The sequence below is a fragment of the Cynoglossus semilaevis genome, chromosome 17 (genome assembly GCF_000523025.1).
Source record: "Cynoglossus semilaevis isolate Cse_v1.0 chromosome 17, Cse_v1.0, whole genome shotgun sequence".
NCBI classification, from domain to species: domain Eukaryota; kingdom Metazoa; phylum Chordata; class Actinopteri; order Pleuronectiformes; family Cynoglossidae; genus Cynoglossus; species Cynoglossus semilaevis.
Genome location: NC_024323.1, coordinates 6,213,434 through 6,235,684, shown reverse-complemented (window position 1 = coordinate 6,235,684; position 22,251 = coordinate 6,213,434). Strand labels below are relative to the sequence as shown.

Below are 22,251 nucleotides of genomic sequence, written 5' to 3'. Positions count from 1 at the left end.
CCCTCCCCCACACACCTACTATCTATCATATGTTAGAAGCATAAGTGATGACGGGTTGTTTAGCGTAGACAAAGGTGACGGAGTGTGTGGATGTAAGATTTAAAGACCCAGAGAGAGAACGAAAGACTCAAAATAAACAGTTATCGCAGTATAAGAAAATACTTTTTTTACAGTAGATACTAGATGGTGAAAAAGATTTTTCTGCGCTGTTCCTACTCGTGGTTTTGTAAATGTTATTACTGGTTTGTTCACGTGTGTAGGCCACAGAACATTATGGTCTGTATAGGAAAAAAGGTGTAAGGCAAACTGTACCTTCTCTGCAGAGAAATATACATGTTTTTACAGTATGGAAGTGACCCCTCCCCATTGCCCTCCCCCGACCTTTTCATGTGTTCACTTACAACAAAACAGAAAAACAGAACAGAAGGTTAAAGAACAGTCCTCTTCAACACCTCAGACATCTGGCAGTTTTAAAACACCATTGCACAGTCTGTCAGCACATTATCAGAGCATTTTTGTAGTTTTTGGGATGTATTTAATCTTGCCGTTAACTTCTGCGGCCACTCCACTGTATGTATTTAATCTTGCCGTTAACTTCTGTGGCCACTCCACTGTGATAAGTTGTGAGCTGTTGCACACCATGCCAACAGGCCTCCTTTCTCTCCTTGAGACATCAGGCAGTCAATGCCAAACTCCAAGGAATTACATCCAGAACGACAGGTTCGTCCCCGTGTGAGCGGAGTGAGACCAGTCCACAGTGACGACGCGCACCGTGACCCTCCAGTATTTGTACAGTCTCCGAGCGTCTGTCAAATCCACATATATCCATGTTCCTCTGTGGTTCCTGGTCAACGACCCTCACTTCAGAGAGAAAGTGTATAATCATCCAAGTTTATAATTTTCTGGGGGAGGGAGTTTGTTTGTTTTTGCAGTTAGGTTACAGTTTTCCTCTTCTCAAAACAGGTTCTCCTCAAATATAGCCATTAAGTCACTTTGGAAATTCATATCAATTGCTGCCAACTGGTAGGAGAAAAAAAAAATACAGTTTAGCATTTTAGACACAAACATTCATTTATTGATTAGTTTCACCTCTGTTTCTTTTTCTTGCATAGTAGAACTTATGTTTCTGGACCTCAAAACATACTGAAATGTATCAGTGGCACAAAGCCAGAAAATGTTTTGAAGCAGTGTTAGGAGAACACATGCTACTTTAACAAAATGATATACATTTTCTGTGATCTCTGTGAAAGAGACAGACAAAATATGACAAAGAAGAAGGTATGACTTGTGCTGCAGACAGCAGTCATCACTGAACTGTGTTAGTGGGAGACAGCTCTGGGACGAGAGCGCCCTGGCTGCTGTAGAGTCTCAGAAGTTTTGAGGTGACAAGATTCTGGTAAAGGTCGACGGCAATGAGATGCAGGTACATCACATTATGCAGTGCTTCATTTGTCCACTATGTGACAGTGTGACGTCTGTGAATACTGCTATATCAATGTCTTCAGCTTGTGATTTGCAGTTAAAGACTGGCTGCAGTAGAAGCTCATTACACACACACACACACACACAAATCTTACCGCTTCTAGTCTCCGTCTCTCCTGCTCTCGGCGGCGTGCTTGCTCCCTCTGTTGGTCTACTGAGTTCTGTGTCGTGGGTTGTGGTGGTGTAGGGGGTTGAGGCGGTGGCTGAATGGCAGTGGGCAGTGACTCCTGTTGTTGTTGTTGTTGCTGCTGCTGCTGCTTTTGCTGCTGCTGTTGATGTGAAGAAGCTTGGCTGTGCTGTTGCTCCAGACGTCGGCGTGGCTCCTCATGCACTCTTCTGCTTGGCTCAATGACTTCTTCTTCATCCCGACCTCTGAAAAGACACCCAGGCCATTATATTTTACGTTGTTGAATTAAAAAAGTATTTTTTATTACAATTTTATTATTAAACCACTTTTGTTGAGTGTCATTAAAACAACAAAAATCCCGTAGTAAAGTATTTTTTGTTCCATTATGTATAAGTTAAAAGACATCACAAGACATCATTGAAACATAGTTCGGGCTTTATTAAATCAATAAGATAAAGGATGTCTTTTCTTTTATTCAAAAAGCATAGAGAAAAAAAGTTGGAGCTATTATTTGGAACACGTCTTCTTCTGCTTTTCTGTGTTACAGGTTGTGAGTAAACCCTGTTATGTGCAGCTGAGCTCAAGATCTATTATTAGGAGGTTTAATGATTATACAGTAAGACCGTCAACATCTATGGCCTGTTAAGGGTGTTGTAAACCACTAAGTGATTTCATTCTTGTTCATGCAACATGACAAGCCCAGTCCATATGTATCTGACAAGACTACAAAAAAACAGGACACAAACAAGTGTAGTTTGGCTGTAGTTGTCAGTGTTTGTTTACTCCCATGCTTCCTATTTATGTTCTATATCTAAAAAGTCGATATGCACTTTTCATTTTTTTAAATCTGAATGATTTCAAAATTAATTGGCAACTTTGTTTTAGTTCTAGTGTTTTAGTTTTTGGTATTTTAGTGTGAAACATCATCAGTCCTGTGAGATAAAAAACCTTTTAGTATCTTTGGTGGTCATACAAAATATCCACTAGGGGGCCTATAGCACCACATTTATTTAGATACATTAAACTGAGTGAGTACACTAGTGAAGGATCTCAATTTCTATCTCACCAGAGAGCATAAAACACAGATAGATTAGGTCTGTTTTTTGTTTTTTTTTGTCATTCTCACCGTAGTTTGTCTTGCTCTCTGCGTAGCCGGTCTTTTTCAGCCTGCTCTGCCTGGGCCTTCAGAGCTTTCTCTCTTTCCTCTTTCTCTCGAGCGGCACGTCGAAACTGCTCAAAACTGTCACTAGATGATTTTACTGCAGATAAGGGCGTGGATGTGGATTTCTGAGCCAAGCTGGCCCAAGAGCCCATGTTCTTCAATTTCACATCCTGATAAAAAACAGAAAAAAGTAATTATCATAAAGTCAAATATAAATAAACAAATTGAGCCAATATTAATACAACTACTAAGACTCACCTGTACTTTTTTAGGGGCAACAGGTGTCTTGGACTCTTGCTTGAACTTTTCTTTCTCTTGCAGTATGTCAGGCGGCCCGCTGGGCTCCGAGGATCGGATGACAGGGCGAGAACTGTCCATGGACTTTACATCTGTTTGAACAGATATACAGACACGCACAAGCATGTGTTGAAATATTGTGATGCTTCTTCAACCACTGTTTAATTTAGGGGAAATGCGGGATTCTCACTCTGATGGCCATGGCCAGGTTGAGACAGCTTAGTGTCTGTGTGTTTGTGATGATCTGGTCTCATTGCAGGGTTAAATGGCTCTGTTCTCATCACTGGTGACGGAGAAAGTTTCTCTTCTTTTAGTACAACTTGATTACCTGGAGGTCTTTGCTGCATGGAGACAGAAATAAACAATAAGATAAGAAGTTTTACACCAATAATAAACCACTTATTATCCCTATATCTTAGAAATAGCCTTGGGGAGTGGGCTGGGGTACTTACCTTTTTGGGCTGCATGTTATGTGTTGGAGACTGTTGTGACACAGGAGGAAACTGTGGAAGCTGTGGGGAATGCATCATGAGAGGGGACGAATTGTCCCTCAGGTGAGCTGTGAGCAGAAAAGAAACAGACTTCAGTCAAAATGACTCACGTGGTAAAATAAATTTATTTTCATTAGTAATTATGGATGACTTTTTGGCTAGTCTTCTCGGGCTTACCTGTGGAGTAGGGATCAGGCTTAATTTGACGAGGGGACGGTTGTTCATGTTGCTGCTGGATGATCGGCTGTACTTTGTTAATGGACATGGAACCCTTGTTGTGCGACACTTGTGACTGTCCAACAAGTCCAGGAGCCTGCTGGTAGTTCTGTGGTGTTGGCTGGGAGTGCTGCATGTGGCGGGGTTGGTGCAACGGCATTTGTTGGGGTTGGGTCTGATGTGTTGGTGCCGTCGGAGCCTGGGACTGGACAGGGAGCTGGGGAGGAGGCAGCGCTGTCTGAGATGACAGCTGAGGTTGACCCTGAACAGACAGAAGAGGAGTTGGCCCTGGTTGCTGCTGCTGTTGCTGTTGCTGCTGACGAGCCTGCGCCTGAAGCGACTGCATGGACTGCTGAGGTTGACGGGTTTGTTGAAATTGCTGTAGAAATAAGGGTACTTGGTTTAAAGGCATTGTGGGCCCTGGTTCCTCATCGTCCTCCAGCAACATTTGGGGAGGTTGGGAAGACAACAAGCCCTGTGGTGTGAGTGTTGGAGGGGACAGTGGCCGTTGGTGTAGAGGCTGAGGAGGATGGAGAATCTGTGAGGGGAGGTGATGCTGTGGTGGAACTGTAGGCTGGGCCTGCAGCTGCTGCTGTTGTTGTGTTTGTTGTTGCAGGGTTGGCGGCGGCAGTTGCTGCTGCTGTTGTTGAGGAGGAGCAGGCGGTGCTGACGGCTGCTGAGGTGGTTTCGGATGGAGAGGTGCGGCCTTGTGACTGGGTCTGGAGGGTTGCTGTGGCATGGTACTGTGTAAAGCTTATATGTTGGAAATAAAAGAAAGTAAAAACAAATATGTTATGATATAATCACTACCAAATACTTGTACAGCTCCAACCAACACAATGAGTTCAGTCAGGTGGCTTCAGTATAGCTGAATGTCTTATTTCATCAGCCTTACCTGGAGATGCGAGGATGGGATGCTGGTTAAGGAAAGGGTGGGTCTCAGGGGACACTGGGTCAGCAGAATGAGGGTTTAGGTGTGGAGGTGGAGAAGAAGAAGAGTTTCCTGTGTGCTGTGTGAGATGCATGAGGGGCTGGGGGAAAGGCGGTAGAGAGTCAAAGCTAGTCTCCAGTAACTGAGAAGACTCCAAAGCAGCAACGGGAGGCACCATAAAGCCTGCAGGAGATGGCTGATGTTGTGGCTGAAGGTGTTTCATCTGACTGTTGGACTGAAGGCCCACAGGTAGGGAATGGACCACAGGCAGTACAGGGGCGCTCAGAGCAGGAGGATGCGTCTTCTTACCATCCTTCGCAGACTGGCTTTTCTTTTTCTGCTGTTTTACCATTCCTTAAAAAAATAAAACATATATATATATATATATATATATACATATATATATATATATATATATATATATATACACGTTAAGCACCAACTTTTTGTGTTATAAGTGTTATTCAGGGTGTAGTAAGTAAAAATAAAATCAGTCACCTGTTCCCTCAGCTTCACTCTCTGAGCTGGAGCCACTGCTGTCCGAAGAAGATCCAGTCTTTTTTGAGGTAGCCATAGTGTCCAGAGTCTTCTCCACTACAAACCAACAACAATGGTGTTATGACCTTTTCTAAAATAGACACGTGAGATATTGGTTGATTTTTTTTTTTGTTTTTGTTTACCTGGAAACTTTTTCTTTTTGCGGAGACATGAGGACACATATCTCTCCAGCTCACGGAGAGTGGAAGGCTTTAGAGTCTCAAAGTCAATCTCAATCTCATCCGGATTGGAGTTTTTCAGTGAAGGCTCCCTTGATTGGATAATATGGACAACTCGGCCAAGCTTGTCCCCAGGTAGCTTATTGATATCCAAGCTTAACTGCCTTTTCTCCTCATACGTCATTGGTTTGCACTTTTCCCCTATAGCCGATGACCCACCGGCCCCCAGATCATCTTCCACGTTAGGAACTGGTGGTAGGTTGGAGGGATGACTGTTTCTCATCCCCTCTTTTTTACTAAACAGAAAAAATGTACATTTGGAATTTAAACAAACACTTAAGCAAGCACTAAAAAGTTATATTAAGATTGTAATATGCAGATTCAAGCTAAAAATGACAGGAGCACAAAAGAAATAATTAGTCGTAAACTAAAGAGTATGTACCTGGGGAATGCTATATGGTACAACTACTCTTACCTGCACAATTACTAAGTTTAATATTCACCTGGTTTTCTTCTTGGACATCTCTTTGTTGTTGTTTGTACTGGTCTTGGTTTTTTTAGAGAGCTGTGGAACAGGAGTAGAATCCTGAATTTCATCTCCAAGACCAGGCATGGTTGCTTTCTTTTTATGCTTGTCTTTTTTCTTCTCTTTTTTTTCCTTCTCTTTTCTCTTTGGTTTGCTGGCTTGTGGTTGGGACAGGGCAGCCAGCTGTTCATGAACAGCTTTCAACTGTATCAACAGACAAGAGTGGTTCTCAACAAAGAGCAACAAGAGCTGGAAGACATGCTGTGATCTCCTTCTCTAATTACTGACCTGTTCCTGGAGCTCTGCCAACCTCTGGGCTCTCTCCTCTTCAGAGTCGTCTGTAGAGGATTCAGACTCGGAAGAGGAGTCACTGGAACTGTCTGAAGATGAGGGGATGTGGGCCATAGGAGGCGGTGGTTTCACTGGAGCAGGATGGTGAAGTGGTGGTGCCGGGGGAGAAACAAGAGGCTTGCTTTCAAGTTCATCTGGCATCTTGGCAAATCGCATCTCAAAGACATCCTGTAAAATTGACAAAGATAACTTAGTAAGAATGTGAGTGCATGTCCTGTAGAAAATCAGAAAAAGCACAACTTATTACTTCTACCTTTTTTGAGTGCGTTTCAACTCTTATAGTACTCTAGACTTATAGCAAGTGTTACTGATCTTGAAGTTAACTAAAGGATTGAACAATTATCATTTGTGATGAAGCTGACTCTAGAACTGTGAATCTTTAGAATAATTATTTTTTAATAAATATTTAGAAAACTAAAAATACAATTCTATTTAGGACAACATCTTTTCTCTTTGTAATTTGGACTCTGTATACCTGTAATTTGCGTGCCATAGATACCACTTCATGGTCTGGTGGGTTATATTTGTAGCAGTTGGAAAACATTAATCGTACGTCAGTGGCAAACTCCTGCGGCTCCCGGTACTGCCTATTTTCCAGCTTGGCCTAATAAGACACATTGAGGATTGTAATTAAATGTAGTAGCACAAGTCAAAGGTCTATAATGTAAGATTATAAAACTGTGACCAGGTTTTCTTGTCTGTAACACACCTTGATGGTGCTTAGGTCCATGGGATGTTTGATGATGTCATGGTAATCATGTAGTCCAAGGGCATCCACATCGACAGGTTTGTAAAATGGCCAAGCGTAATTAGCATGCTTTTTTGAAAGCATTTCTCTAACTAAACTTCCGCAATATCCCAACTGATCTTGTGGTTTAGGGCTAAGACCTCCACTGGGTCCAATCCCCATGCCTATATGATGCTGAGAATCTGGGGCCTCCTTCTTCATCAGCTTCGTAGGTCTAGTGCTTTCTCGTCTTAACGACACCTTTCCAGACTTGGACTCTGCCGGCGAAGATTCACTGAGTTGGTCGTTGGCTGTGGGTGTTGTAGTGTCAGCTTTCCTTTTCTGGCTCTTTCTTTGCTGTTTAGCAGTAAACATGTAAAAGTAAAAAAAATTGAGAAACAAGATGGGGAAAGTAATGATTAGTGATGCCATTTGCATATGTTTTAAATGTTCCACAATTTCAAGCATAACCAAGAAGTTTATTATATATACAAAATGTACAAAATGTTGAGGTGTTTAAAAAAATATTTTTTTGGAAACCAGATTAGGAAACCATTAGGATTAGGTCTGGGCGATAAATGGAAATGTTACTAAATATCAATTTTTTTTTATACACAAAATAGGAGACTGTATAGTTAATATTGACACATGTAGGTAATGCCCTAAAATCATATTTTATAAAACTTCTACCCCCGAGCCTCCACCTGCCCCACCCATTTCACATTAAGCATCAACACAACAAAAAGAATTGTATGATGCTAACACTTAGAAGAGAAGCAAACTTTAGTTGGTAAATAAAAAACTAACTAAAGGCCAGGTTAGATACAGGTGGTTCACGTTCTTAGTGTCAGATGAACAAAGAAAAAATGTGTTCTGTCCAGGATGCTGGAAATAATTTCTAACCAAAAGTTCAGGCCTTCACATCACGTCTCTTCTGTCATTTGCAACATATATGAGGGATTTGCAGAGTGTGTGTGAAACGAGGGAGAGACGCTAGAAAAAGGAGAACATCAGTCTGAGTCACAGTTGACAAACCGCTCAAAGTGTACTCTCATCAATTGGATTAGGAATTCTGTAGTCAAAATATTAACAGTCGTTTCCAGTTATTTTCACAAAACATAAGATAAAGGAGGTAGCAATTGGTTTAAACATAATTTGATTTTATTCAAGTGTAATTTTATTCAATATATGCTTGTTTAGCATTTAATATTTAGCGTTTTAATGTATATATGCATTTCTAAAAATACAATCCCTGCATACTTTGAAATATGCTACTTAACAATCTTTTGTTACTATTTTTTGGGGAAAATATATGGAGATGTAAATCCTATTTTGAAATGTAAACCATATCGCCCAAACCTAATTTGGAGCAGTGTTGCAAGCATTGTTAGGATGATCAATATACTTGCTGAATATTTAAATGCATTTAAAAGCACAAAATGTAGTTGCCATTTCAGCTACATTTGAATGGACCTCCAAACATTGAATGTACTACATTGAATGTAATTTGTCACAATGTAGATATATTTCTAGACTTAATTAAGTCTTGAAGTTTTTGATTTGTGTGCAAAGTTTAGCCTCTGCTAGTCACACACTCACTTTGGTCATGGTTATAGAGTTCTGCAGCATGGAAGCAGTGTTCTGGATAGATGCTGGAGGAAGCGAGGTTTGAGCAGGGGGAGGCACAGATGTCATGATGGGTACTTGAGGAGCACAGTCTGAATGGCCCAGAGAGTATGGAGCTCCAAGCTGTGGTGCTTGGCTGGGTAATGTCGGGGGCAGGTGAGCCTGCATCAAAGGCTGTGGAGGTAGAGAAGGAGGGCCCTGCACAGGTCCTCTGGTCTGTGGTGCTGCCGAGAGGTTTGAGAGACCCCGTGTTTGTGGAGTTGTCGACAGTGGATCGCTGATGGCCCCCGGCTTCAAGTTCAGTCCTTGATAAGAGAATACCAGTAATCTTACTGCTCTCTTCTCAATTTGATCAAATACTAGTAACAAGGAATGAACCACTCACCTCCTTCTCTTCTGCCCCGACCACGTCCTTTCCCTGTCATGACAACAATCTCAATTTCTTCCTGAGGCATTTCTGAAACCTTCTGGAGAAAAACCTTCTCAAGAGCCTCAGCCATTAAGACTATGTCATCTCCAGGCTGCAGGGGCAGGTAAAGAAACAGGATTAGTAACTTGAAGGGACATAATTAAGTAAAAAACATTATAAACATTTTACCTTGTTGTAAATATAGCAGTTGGTAAACATTGTATTGAAGTCTTGAATACATTCTTGGGCGTTCCAGTAGTAACTGTTCTCAAGCCTTTTCTTGATTGTTCCCATGTCCATAGGGTTCTTTATTATTGAGTAGTAGTCCTGGAGAGGTTACATATATGTCAGTCACAATATCTCTATTATGATCTTATGCATCAAATTAGTGTCAGGCAGTCAGACATGGTGTTGGTGTTGTTAATCTGATTGCTTATCAAAGTTAAGTATAAGACATCACATATACAAGGATAAACCTAACACTTACAGGCAAGTTTAGTTTGATTGCATCCACTGGTGCATGAAAGGGCCAGGCAAACTGATGCTTCCAAAGGGCCTTCACCACCCCTTTGAGCAGGTACTGTAGCTGATTGGTCTGGCGCTTTGGCCTCTCAGGATTGATGTACTCTGGAGGTGGGGGGTTGCCAGATGAATGGGCCTGCCCCTGACTGCTGCTGCCGCCCGACATCTGCGCCGCTTCCATGCCGTCCCCCATTCTGACAGGGTTGGGCCCCGGAGTGGGAGCTGTAGCTGGAGCAGGGGCAGGGGTAGTGGTGCTAGAAGGACACCAATTTAGTCTTGGCCCCGGCACAGACTCCACTGACAGAGCACCAGTGATCCCATTGCACTCCTCGCTGGACTCTCTTAAAAAAGAAAAGATATTATAAGTATAATTGAAAACTATCATCTATTCAATACACATTCAATATACATTAGTATGAGTATCCGTGGACATTTTGTCTGTAATTTTGAGTAACTTGATAAAATATGTAGAATGGCACCATATTAGGACACAAAGTCATTTTTCCATCACATTTTCCCATTAGTAAAATTCAAGACCAACATAGTTATAAACTATTCTATTAGACAACTTGCTTACCTTTTCTGTACAGCTAGTATTAACCAACAAAACACCATGGCATCATAAGTGTTACGACCTACGATTTTACAGAAACCTCAATAAGCCACTGTAGTGTTTCTTGCCAATGTAAATTCCTCTGTGTCTACACAAGGAGGTAGACTACTTTAACTAACAAACAACACCAAATGTCATATTGTTTTAAAGTAAGTAGCCTAAATGGTTCACATGGGCACACAAACACAACCACACAGTCAAAGTAGAATAAGCACAATTACAAGAAATGTTTCAGACAGATTTTGCTTTAATAATGGCATTTTTATTTACTGTTATAAAATTATTTGAGGTGTTTTGATAAAATAATTTATCATATCAATACTCATGACATTAACAATTAATAATTACTATGATACTTATGGACATGGTTTAGACATTCCACTGAAATTTAGAGGTACCATAGGTAAGAACAGCTATTTAAGTGCTTTAAAGTTGTTAGTTTTACTATAATAGGTATCTTTCAAAACCTGTAAGATTACTATTATATATATATATATGTATTATAGGTGCATGCTATTCCTTTGCTAAACTATTCTGTTTCAAGAACTAGCCGTGCTAAAGGATGTGGGCGTATGAGTCCTCAGTTCTACATAATGTCTTCAGCCGGCACAGGATCATCATATTCAAGACACGCACAACTGCTGTCAAGACAACAGCATGGCTTAAAATAAACTGGGGGGAAGTGATTGGTAAAATTGCCAAATTGATATTTGGATGACACTCAAAAATTCTACTTTCGTCAACTTGCTAAACGAAGTAACATCCACAAAAGCTCCTTTGAAAATCAACACAAACCACCATACAGTAAAGATCTGGGATTAATCACATTTCTGTTGAGTATTTCTTTTACAAACCGTGAAGCAGTTTGAACACCACATGATTGCTGTGCTCACATGCCTCATGGTACTCAAAATGAGAGTGGAGAATCTGACCAAATCACCATTTTGAGTGAAGAGAAACAGTCAGAAAGAAATAATACTTTAAGATTTGGTTGTGAGCAAGAAGACTACAAGCCATCTAGGACAAAAAGCCACAGGGCGAATGTTGCTAACAGCAGCAAAAGTGCACACTTCAGAAGTTTACGCGTAACGCTGCCAAAAATATTTTCCCATTTCCCATTATTTCCCAATGTTTGGACAATACAGAAACACTTGAGAGAAAGTATGGATGTGGAAAGCTAACCATTTTGGAATTATCTCACAATCTGCCTCATGAGAAAATGTCTTTTTAAATATCCTTTAAGATAAGAGTACTTCTAGAGCATTTGAATTGTTATAATTTCCAGTTATTTACTTTAACTTGAATGGCTTCTCTGCTCTAGCTGATGTCTTAATGCAAAGTTACTACCTTACAGGGCCAAATGTACCGGGAAGTTACTGTAGCTTCCGATCACCTAACACAGAACACTTATATTACGAAAAATTAAAATTGTTCAGTTAATGAGAACCGTTGAATTTTCTTGAGATAACAACTGTCCAAAGTGAAAGATGACACAGCTAAAAGTCTTCTTATTACTCTATGCATTCAACAGAAGCTTGTGCAGTGCAAAAAAGTCTAACTATTTCTGAGTGGATAAGACATCACTTTTAGTCAAGTGTAAGCTTAAAAAAAAACCCAGACAAACAAGAATAACAACAACGACTGGACAAGTACCAGGAAGTATGACTGAAGAAATCTAATAAAAACTCCTGTCAGTACTTACAAGACATTCTTACCAGGTCAAGTGTCAAAAAAAGTTTTAGTAGACATTTTTGCAATATCAACCATTAAAAAATAGACAAGCTTATTGGGGGGCCTTTATAATAATGTTTAAGAATATGAATCTGAGAAAATAAATACTGTATATATAGATACAAGCTACCCGGAAAACAAGTTTTCCTTCTATGAGCTTTGGACAATACAGATGTCCAGTAATTGTAAAAACACCTTTGTATTTTGTCTTCTCTCTCTGCTTTGTCTTCAAGTGATCTAACTAGTTTTGCTAACCTTCTAATGTCTATACCAAGCTTGTAACAACAACTGAACAACAGCTGAAGAAACCAATCAAAGCGGTTCCTGGAAAGGTTTAGGGTGCTTTGTCGTGCAACATTTGGCGAAAACACAATACCGACACGTGCACCCTGATGAGTCAGTGGGACTCCCTACAGAGGTCAACTCAGTGGCACACTTCCTGCTGCTGTCCACCCCACATTACTCTTAAATCTTGAATAACAGCTGACCTTTGTCCTGGACATACATCAGTGCAGACTACTGAGGAATGTTTTCTCAGGAGGATGTGTCTCTGGTTGCAAAGGTGGGGGATGTACACCCCAGGAAGTCTGTGCTGTGTCTAACATCACATACTTACTAAATGTGTGATTTTGTTAATTGTGATTTTGTTTGAAAATTTAACAGCTGTTTTTCTCTTTCTGTGTTTCTCAATTCACTGTAATTGTCACCTGTTCGTGGACATTAATACTTAATAAGAAGCACTCCACAAGTTAACACAACCAATGTAGCTTGCAATCAAAATATCAACTTCCTCAAAAAAATAAAAAAATAAAATAGACTGGTGATCTTAAAGCCGGAGCAGTAACCTTCAAGTTTTCTTTTGATTACCAACATTTGTATTTCGTATTCTTTATATTGTGTACTGCAACTTATCAAAATTTTTGGTAATGTATTTAAATAAAATGCAAATTAAGACATAGGTGAACTAAAAACCTACTTCTAAGTTGCCAACAGTCCTTACTTATTGGTAGTCTGACAACAGTGAGGACTACGCCTGTATCTTAAAACACACACCTTTAGTGTATGTTTCATGTGATATTCACACACTGAATCTAGATTTTTTTTTAGTTTCTTTGAATCGACGAGTGTTTTGGATGCACAGCTTGTCTTGTACAATTCATGAATGGATTTCGGGGATTGCTGTTAAAATGAACAAGATTTTGCATACTTAGATAACTTACATGGAAAAGCTAAAAAGAAAATACCCTGTATGAGTCAGAGCTTGATCACACAAACTGACTCAAATAGCCTAAACATGACTCAGAGAATCTAAACAGGAAGGGGCAAATATCATGGCAACTTTTTCAGGTTTACTTTGTGTTGGCTGAGACAAGCAAACCAAAGCCAACCAGGAATCAGGAAACATTCATACTACTACCTCATGCAACCCCCCTCTTCTTATCCCCCCTTCCCCCACTCCCCCTTTCTCACCAGGAGGTAGGTTCAGGGCAGAACAGAATTTGTGTGCTGGACCTTGTAAAAGTACACATAGTGCTAACCATGAGACCATCCTTAGAAACATTACTCTAATCTTAAATTTTGTCTTTGCTAAGTGTTTAAAACACTAGGTCTGTTTATACTGAAACTAGTTTCTTTAACTTCCCTGATACCTGTCAGATAATATTACCTTTTCACAGAGACTGAATGGGCAATTTTTTCCAGGAGGGCATCCAGTTTTTGAAAATCCAGCAAATCGTTCGACTTGGCATGCATCTTGTAATCCATTTATGAACTCTTCTAAAAAGAAACTGAAGCCAAAAAACAAAAAACAAGAGCTCAAAATAATTATACAGAAGTTCAGTTTTCCTTTCCTCTTATCCAAAACACAGACAAGATTTATTCTTCAGGCTCCAGCATGTATACTAGAATCCCACAGAACATGGTGAGTAATCCTCAATGAAGTCCAAGCAGAGCTGGAGGGTGAGTGTTCCAGGAAAATGGCCCCAGCATGGAAACAGTTGGTCCAAGCATGGAGAAGAGGCTGGGGAAGCCTACAGCCGGCAGGCTGTGTTAGCTGTGTGAACCGGTCCGCTCTTTACCCCATCCCCCTTCCAGCAGTACAACGGCCCAGTTGCCAGAGGCTCGTCGCTCCATTGTGTGTCCTCTCCAGGGCCTCCCAAACTCAAATGATCACATGCGGCAAGCAGTCAGTGTATAAGGAAGAGAGATGTGGGTGAGAGAGTGGAGAAAGCTCTGATTAGATCCAGCCAGAGCACTTTATTCTCCTTAATCGCTCTCTCACCCTGTCCCTCCAAGAAGCAGACCAGCATGCAGTTACTCAACAGTAAAAAATGGCACTGCTGCTTCCTCATTCAGTACAAACTCAGCCCACACACACCCCTCCCTATGTGCTTCCCTCCTCCCACACCATGGCTCATTCCACCCCTCCCTTTTTCCCCCATCAATAGCTTGAGGTCCTTTTTCTCTCTCCTCTTTCTCCATTACACCTTTAACACCCCACCCCCTTCTTCTTGTCTTTTCCTCCGTCCATTTCATTAAGCCCATCCCCCATCATTTTCCTCTCTTATGAGTGATCATCTTTCTTAGCCAATTTATCTGCACTCTTTTTCATTTTATTGGAACAATTTATATCACAATTATTATTTATTCTCAAAACAATAAACTTTTCTTTAATTAAAAGTTTAAGAAGGAATCTGATACCGGCTAAACTCTGTCAACTAAACTAATTTCCCATAAATCACTACTCGTTATATTCATAATATGAAAGCCACACAAGGTGCAAGATAAAGGAGCAGAGGAGTTTGATAATAATGATCGAACATCATATTATATGTTTTAATTGTTAAGATAAAATAAAATCTAAGTTAGTTACCAAGAGTACTGTATCACAGCAGATGATTGAGTATGTGAAAAAGTCAACCACCAACATTTAAAAAAAAAAATTTTTTTTAATTATTTAAAATAATTATGCCAATTACTGTGTGTATCCTTGGCACCATGAATTTATTAGGTAACTTTTTTTAAATGTAATCAGCATTTCTGGACTTATAGTTTTCAAGTTTAGATCATCTAGTTACACTGAATCAATTTTCATCAAAGGATAAAACAAAATAATTTAGTTCAGACACACTTTAATTCTTCGTGGCCAGAAAAACACCAAGGACACAAGTAATTTTATTGATTATAATAACCAAATACTAACTAAAGGTACAAGTGCAACAACATACAGTAATAGCCAACTAGTGCATTGAACAGAGCAAAAACATGTTTCCTGTGTGATGACTGCAGAATAAGGGATCATTGTATCCACAGCTGCAGGGCAGTGCCAAACTAAAGATACAATCTGGACTGACAGATGTGTCACACAGAGACCTTTTATATCCACTACATACTGTCCAATGAACTGTGTTCATGCTGAAAAGGGGAAATTCAATAAGTACAGTATTTTTGTAATAATAACGTGTTTAAATAAAGTTTAGCAACTATGAAGTAAACTAAGTGAATGTACCATGACCAGAAACTAGGGATGCACTATACTGATAACTTCCTGTTTCCAGAAGCCAATACCAATAACTGATAACATACCTTGATATGAAAGACTCATGAGCAAATGTGTATTGAAGCCACTGACAAATCTGCAATTGCATGTTAATACATTTACAGAGAAACACAAACTTGCTTCTTTGTTGAAGTCATGACTTAAGCCATGCTCATTATATACATGTCACATTGCATGGCATCATGACTGTCAACTATTCTTTAAAAACATTATTCTGTCAAAGTTTTAAAGCTCTTGTTTCCTACGTGGAAAATGTTGGGTATGGCCAACCACCATTACTAAAATGATGCATACAACATACAGCAGAGATGGCTGATGTTAATGAATTTGAGGACGCTTCTAATAATCACCAGTGCACTTGAGTAGCTGGAATCTACAGGCAATAAAAGCAAAGAACATAGTGAAGGGGCAATTTGCCAACCTGACACAGGTGTGGGGTGGTAAAAATACTAGGATGTGTGAGGGTTGACCTGGGAGTGTTTACACTTTCCTTCTTCACTCTGGTATCCTCCCGAGTTCTATAACAGCTGATTGGGCATTGGATTAAAAAAGACTCAAACTTGACCATAGGTATATAAATGGGAATTAGTGGCTGTGTTTCTCTTTATGTGGCGCAGTGATGCACTGGTGTCCTGTCCATTTAGCCTCTCCTTTGCCCATTGTCAGCTGGAATTGGTACCAGTTCTCCCACGAACATGATTATGATTTTGCCAAAGGAGGTCATTACAACACGTTTACTTTATTCAGGCACTAGGGGGATGTACAGATTAATCGACTCGTTAATCAAATGTTTTGGATCAATTAACATGAACAGGGCTTCTTCTAGCAACAGGTGAGTGTGAGAGTTCACCATCCTAACTGACTTTGCTGAATACACAGCTTGAAAGCCTAGTCATTATAACAGTCTTGCTTTGTCAGTTTTTGCTTTTAGATTCTGATTTGCGTGTAAGAGCACAGGCACATCAACATGGGCTGGATTAAGGCTAACCCCGTGTCCCATGCTGGCTTGCCACTTGGACGCCATGCCTTTCGCTTCCATTCACCATTCAAGGCTGATCTATGCTAACTGCGAACTTATGTAAAATTGCTGGATGCAACTAAAAGACTAAAGGAGCAATTGGGACCCATCAGAATAGCATCCAGGAGAAGTTCTGATCTGCATTACCACAGTTCCCCTTGACAAGCTTTCATATGGTTACATGTGTGTCAACCATCCTGCATCAATAAGCTTTGAGATGAATACATGTACTGTTAGATATATATATAAACAGCGAAGGAGCTTCTTGTAAATGATATGCTGTGTGTCAGTTCGACTTCTTCATTGAGTAGATTATTGAAAAGACATCTGTCAGTTCTAGAAACCTCTATTTTGTTGATCTGTTCTGCTAAAAAGCTCTTTTTACAGTATGTTTTAAATAGCTTCACAGGCCTGCTACTGTCATTATGTCATACTGCAATGGCATCTTACTGACAGCCAGTGTTTTGATACAAAAGTGGTTATGCCTTTGATGTGCAAAGTGTATATAGGTAAATGCACACAATAAGCACTTGTAGAAACTATGATGTAGTTTGTGTGCTTGCTCATTTGTTTCCAGACAACATTCCTTTTCATTCAGAGGTCACTCACAACTAGGCCAAGGATGGTGTTACCATGGCAACTAAACCAGAGAGAACAGAAAAAAAAAAACAAGAAACAAAATTCTCCAGGGACATGAACATTTTGTATAATAATCAGATGACCTAATAATGACACCACACAGAAACCAAACTCAGACTCAAAGCTTTCATAGGGCATTATACAGGTAAAGAGCACATGGCTAATTAATAATTTTAATATCTACATTTGATAATCATGACACATAGCCATCAACTTTCCAAGATTCTCCAAAGTATGCAGGAGTTATAAAGTTGAAGTGTAGTGTCCACAAAATCCCCAATTCCAACAGGTAGGATGAAAAAAAACACAACTGGTTAAGTGTTACATCAAGTTTAAAGCCCGCCTAGATAATGTGGGGGAAAATAACTGACATTTAAACTTACATATTTAATTTCTGTGAAATTAAATAAATGCAAACCACATTTTACTTTTTAACAAAAATGTTGACTTGTTGATACGTTATCTAGCATATGTAGCAGTCAGAGTTCAGTTTATGTAATTGTTATCTAAGACGCACAACTTTGTGAATCAAAGCTGTTCAATTTGATCAGTTTGGGAAAATTCCCCCGCACGCCTCGACAAACAAGCGTATGGCTGTAGCCACGAACGTCTGTATGAATATACTAGAGGACCTTTTCTTAAACACTGCGTTTAAAAACATATTTTGCTAACAGTTAACTGCTTTACAATAACGGTGATCTCCACAACAAAAAGTGCAAAGGAGCATAACGCTAAGTAACGGGCCTTCCCTTGAATAATGTGAACATACCAGCCGGCTCAGAGCCATTGCTTTGTGTCTGTAATATTTAGCCACAGCACTCGCACAAACATGACCCTGCACATCTGTCCGTGACAGCAACAATTACAAGATGACGTTAAATGAAACGACTAATTTGCAAAGCAATTACTTCTTCGAGCGACTACCGTCGAGAAACCATGATCCTCACGTTAGGCCACAGGACATAAGATTATTGCCTGTGTTTCGCAATGGACGCCCTTGTAGTGCATACAAGCACGAATGTGTCAGTACTACCATATGTCAATACTGTGGCAGCAAGCTGTGTGGCCAGAATATGAGAATTCGATTTCTACTATGAACTCCCGTGACTGCATTCTCAGATAATAGTCCCAGACTGAGTGTGCGCCATCACCACCGTGACGCCGTCACCGTCTTCCACAACACAAGACTGTCTACAAGCAAACTGGTCATAGGCACCCAACACATAGTACATAACAGGGTTTATTTGCCTAATTTTGGCGTAAATCTGGTCAGCGATAAGTGAATCAGAGTTTAAACACCAGACAAATGCATATCAGACGTGTAGTTATTGTGTATTTCAGTAGTCAACTGCCAACTAGCATCAGCTAGCTAGCTAGCTAACCAGCCAGAACAGGCCGCCGTGCAACTGTCTCAGTGAGCGCCGGGCAAGAGCGCTTTAAACCTGAGCAACACTGGTACCGTGTTTCTTGTCGTCTACTTATTCATCTTACTGAGACAACATGGGTGACAGAATATTGTTTGAAACAACGGCGTTTACCTGGGTTTATCAGGTTGCCAGGGCGCGCGGGATCTTTCTCTCCGAGGATCCAGAACACCTCTCGTTGTCAGTGACGTAACGCGTACGTTTTCGCTAACAACGTAGAGTGCATCACGCAAGAGCAGTAGGGATGTATGAGATGCATGCATTTTTATCACTCAACTCAATAACTATTTCATACGGTTAAAAAACTTCACAATAAATCACTGCTATAATACAATTTGCTATGGAAAAATATGAGATGTCTACATTTTTACAGTTTGTATGTAAACAATACTGTCAAAAATAGTTATAGTATATTATTCAAAATTACAACATAAAACGTTTAAAATATACTAAAACTAGAACTTTTCACTTTTGCTTTTATTTTAATTCCATCAATTTCTTCAATTGCCATTAGTCATTTAATGGAAAACAAATCAAACGTGCCAGATAAAAAACAAACTAGTGAATTGTAGTGAAGTGGTGTAATTTATATATATGGAGTTTATATTTGACAAAAACTTTTTTTTTCTCAGAAAAATCTGGTTAAGACATATGTATGACATATATATTTATAAAGATATTATACACATAATAATCAAATAAAGGTTAATACCACAAGATAACTTTAAATGTAACCCCCAATTTAACGTATTGTATTTGGCTAATGTTAATATATTTAACATTAGCCAAGTACAAAATTAAATATTTTATGTTTGAACAAGGTAACCATATTCTACTTTTGACAAAAAAGTTGGAGATGTGGGCTGTTTAATCATAATAATAGCATATAAGTTCTTCCACAGTTGTTGCTCAATCAATCAGGGTGTCTTCTTTAACTCCTCTTGAAATTTATTCTCGACATCATCAGTTTTTTTTTAATTCAATCAATACCACATGGCATACATTGATGTGGGAAGTATGTTTTTCCCTTTGAGTTTTAAAGCGAAACTACATCATTGCATCTACCTTCTTTGTCTTTCACTTCTGCTATATATCTTTGTTGAAACAAAATCTTTCAAATCAGGATCTTCAGCATTCATGGACCACAGATGAGGACCGTTGTCATGTCTCCCTCCTGTGTGCTGAATGTGACAATGTTGTTCTTCCTCAACGTTGAGATAGAACTAACAAAACTCCAACATAGCTGACTCTATTATTTATGCAGTTCACATTAAGCACACCATTTTACATCTGTTCACTGTGCCATTAATTATTTTAATAATTGATGGCACATTATATTTTAAAATAAAATGAAAAAAAATCAGCCTTAAATGGTGATGTAATACTGTATATGTACTGTATGACATATGTTAATGGATTTGTGACGATAGGAAATCGGTCTTTAAGCCATTTGCTCATTTGCTGTAAATATGCACAACATTTGAATAGTTCCTGTCGGAGTGAAATTAAATTGTTCTAAAGATGCATATAATGTATAATATTTTTGTATTTAACATTTTGTGCTGCATATTATAACTATACTAGGAGCATGATTTTTTTCTCTACGTTATTATCCTTGGAGTAAATTGAAAACTAATTATAATTGATCATAAATACAAATTTAATTTAAATTAATCTGAATTTGTTTTCTTACCCATTAGGTGGCAGCATAAGACTGTGCTGATATGCGCTTGAAAGGATAGAAGGAGAACTATGACATTTGACCTGCGTGATGACGTCAGGAAAACCAGGAAGTCGAGCTTTTACATGTATCGGTCATAGTGGTTTGGGATTGTTTACAATATAGATTGCCCTCATACATAAGACTTTTCTTTCAAAATGGGTGTTAAAATTGAAATTTTTAGAGTAAGTCACAAGTATAGCAATCATAGATTGAAAGGTTTATAACAATACGAATTGACCTAGCAGTGATGTTTCGTCATGGTCTTTTAATGCTGGTATGTATCAATTATTATTTATTTAAAATGTTTATTTTGCGCAGATGGTGCTGTATCTGACGTTTCCTGTGACCGTGTTTTGGATCTCAAATCAAGCTGAGTACTTTGAAGAATACGTTGTTAAGAGAAAGGTCGGTTTCACTTTTCAACATTAACATGTAAATAACAATTCATCAGACTATGTTTAATTAAGTAGCCAATATCTTTTTTATGTCATATTGTAACATCTAGAAAGAGATCTTTCCACTTAACGACGCAGAGCTTGTAAGTATAATACACAATTATTTTAAAAGAATGTATCACCGATGTCTCACTATTTTAAATTTGCTCTTTTAAACTAACACAGTGACCTACGTACACCAGTAGAATGATTGTAAACAACAATGAACAGTGATACTAAATTTATTCTTACCTTAAATTATTTCGTTCATATTATGTTTCCATCTAGAATTATTTTAACCCGCCAATTAGTTTTGTATTCACAATTTTATTGTTTCAAAAAAATGCATATCACGTTTGCAAATCTGTTTATAATGTAAAAAATGTTGTGCTTTTGTTTGATTTCAGAGAAAAGAGCTGGAAGACTTTAAGGAAGAAATTCGCGCTCGTAGGGAAGAACGATTGTCACAAAAAATGGCTATGGAATCTGAAAATTCAAGGAGAAAATGAAAAATATTTGCAAAACAAAACTGGACTGGAGTGAGATCCATTAACGGCACTCTTTAACAGAGTTCACACGTGTAAAAATTAGCCTGATGAAATTTGGTATCCATATGTATACCCAAATGGCCTAATGTCATTGCACCTTTTCATGATTGAGTGGCCATATTACAAAAGAAATATCAGTATTTATGTTTGCTCCCAAGTTACTCAGATTTTGTTTGTGTCATATAATAAATTACAACTTGAGTTTATTCATGGATTTTTTTGCATGTAAAATGTATTTTTCTGCTATTGTGAAATTACATTACAATACTTTATTAGTATTTAAACAGTACCAATACTGTTTTATATCAAAACATTATATATGTGTAATATATACATCTATATATGGTTTATATAGATGTAAATGCTTGTTCTTTGCTTTGTGTTTAAACTATGCAACATGATTTCATCTGCTACAAATAGTTCATTAAACAGCAGGGGGCAGTAAGAACACGTGTCTTAATCAGAACCATGTACACGTGGTTCTATACAAATGATTTCAAAGACAGAAATTATATTTCAGTAAGTTAACAATGCATCAATAAACCTCGAAAAACACGTTTTTTAAATGATATCACCACTATTCTCATGATATTTTATATAGTATACCACACACAGTAAGTTGATGTTGACATAAAATTACGCTGTGGTCCAATAACTTCAGTAACTAGAGGTGATAAATTTCAATATGATATTAGGTTTCCCAGATTTTGACAGCTATCTGTGCTATCGAAGGTGTGAAAGTAAAGCACTGAAAGGACTGGATGGATTAGAAGTACTGATTAAACATGCAATAAACAAGTCAACTACTCATCCATCCTAATGAAGAGATGACATCTTACCGCAAGGATTATCAAATGACACTTGCATATTTGGCCTTGAATTTGAATGCTCATTAAAATGTCCGACAGCCAGCGATAGAACCTGGAGAGTATTTCTTTTTCAGAATGGTTTAGAACTTTACTTATCTTGGGACTATTTC

The 22,251-nt window shown here is 38.8% G+C and overlaps 2 protein-coding genes across 2 annotated transcripts; one reads left to right on the top strand and one right to left on the bottom strand.

Moving 5' to 3' along the window:
* Positions 1-569: 569 nt before the first annotated feature.
* On the bottom strand, positions 570-18,716 carry brd4 (bromodomain containing 4). Its single transcript, XM_008329620.3, has 20 exons — positions 18,682-18,716; positions 13,594-13,714; positions 9,549-9,924; positions 9,251-9,388; positions 9,038-9,173; positions 8,626-8,957; positions 7,009-7,383; positions 6,775-6,903; positions 6,237-6,467; positions 5,926-6,152; positions 5,387-5,718; positions 5,205-5,300; positions 4,671-5,060; positions 3,737-4,528; positions 3,521-3,627; positions 3,259-3,409; positions 3,030-3,160; positions 2,736-2,941; positions 1,578-1,854; positions 570-1,020 (listed from the first exon to the last, which is right to left on the bottom strand). Exons 2-20 carry the CDS (start codon positions 13,689-13,691, stop codon positions 955-957), a joined length of 4,590 nt encoding a protein of 1,529 aa, XP_008327842.1. The 5' UTR covers positions 13,692-13,714; positions 18,682-18,716; the 3' UTR covers positions 570-954.
* Positions 18,717-20,317: 1,601 nt separating this feature from the next.
* Positions 20,318-22,029, top strand: pet100 (PET100 cytochrome c oxidase chaperone). The gene is made up of 4 exons (XM_008329619.3): positions 20,318-20,472; positions 20,609-20,695; positions 20,796-20,828; positions 21,132-22,029. Exons 1-4 carry the CDS (start codon positions 20,446-20,448, stop codon positions 21,231-21,233), a joined length of 249 nt encoding a protein of 82 aa, XP_008327841.1. The 5' UTR covers positions 20,318-20,445; the 3' UTR covers positions 21,234-22,029.
* Positions 22,030-22,251: the final 222 nt, after the last annotated feature.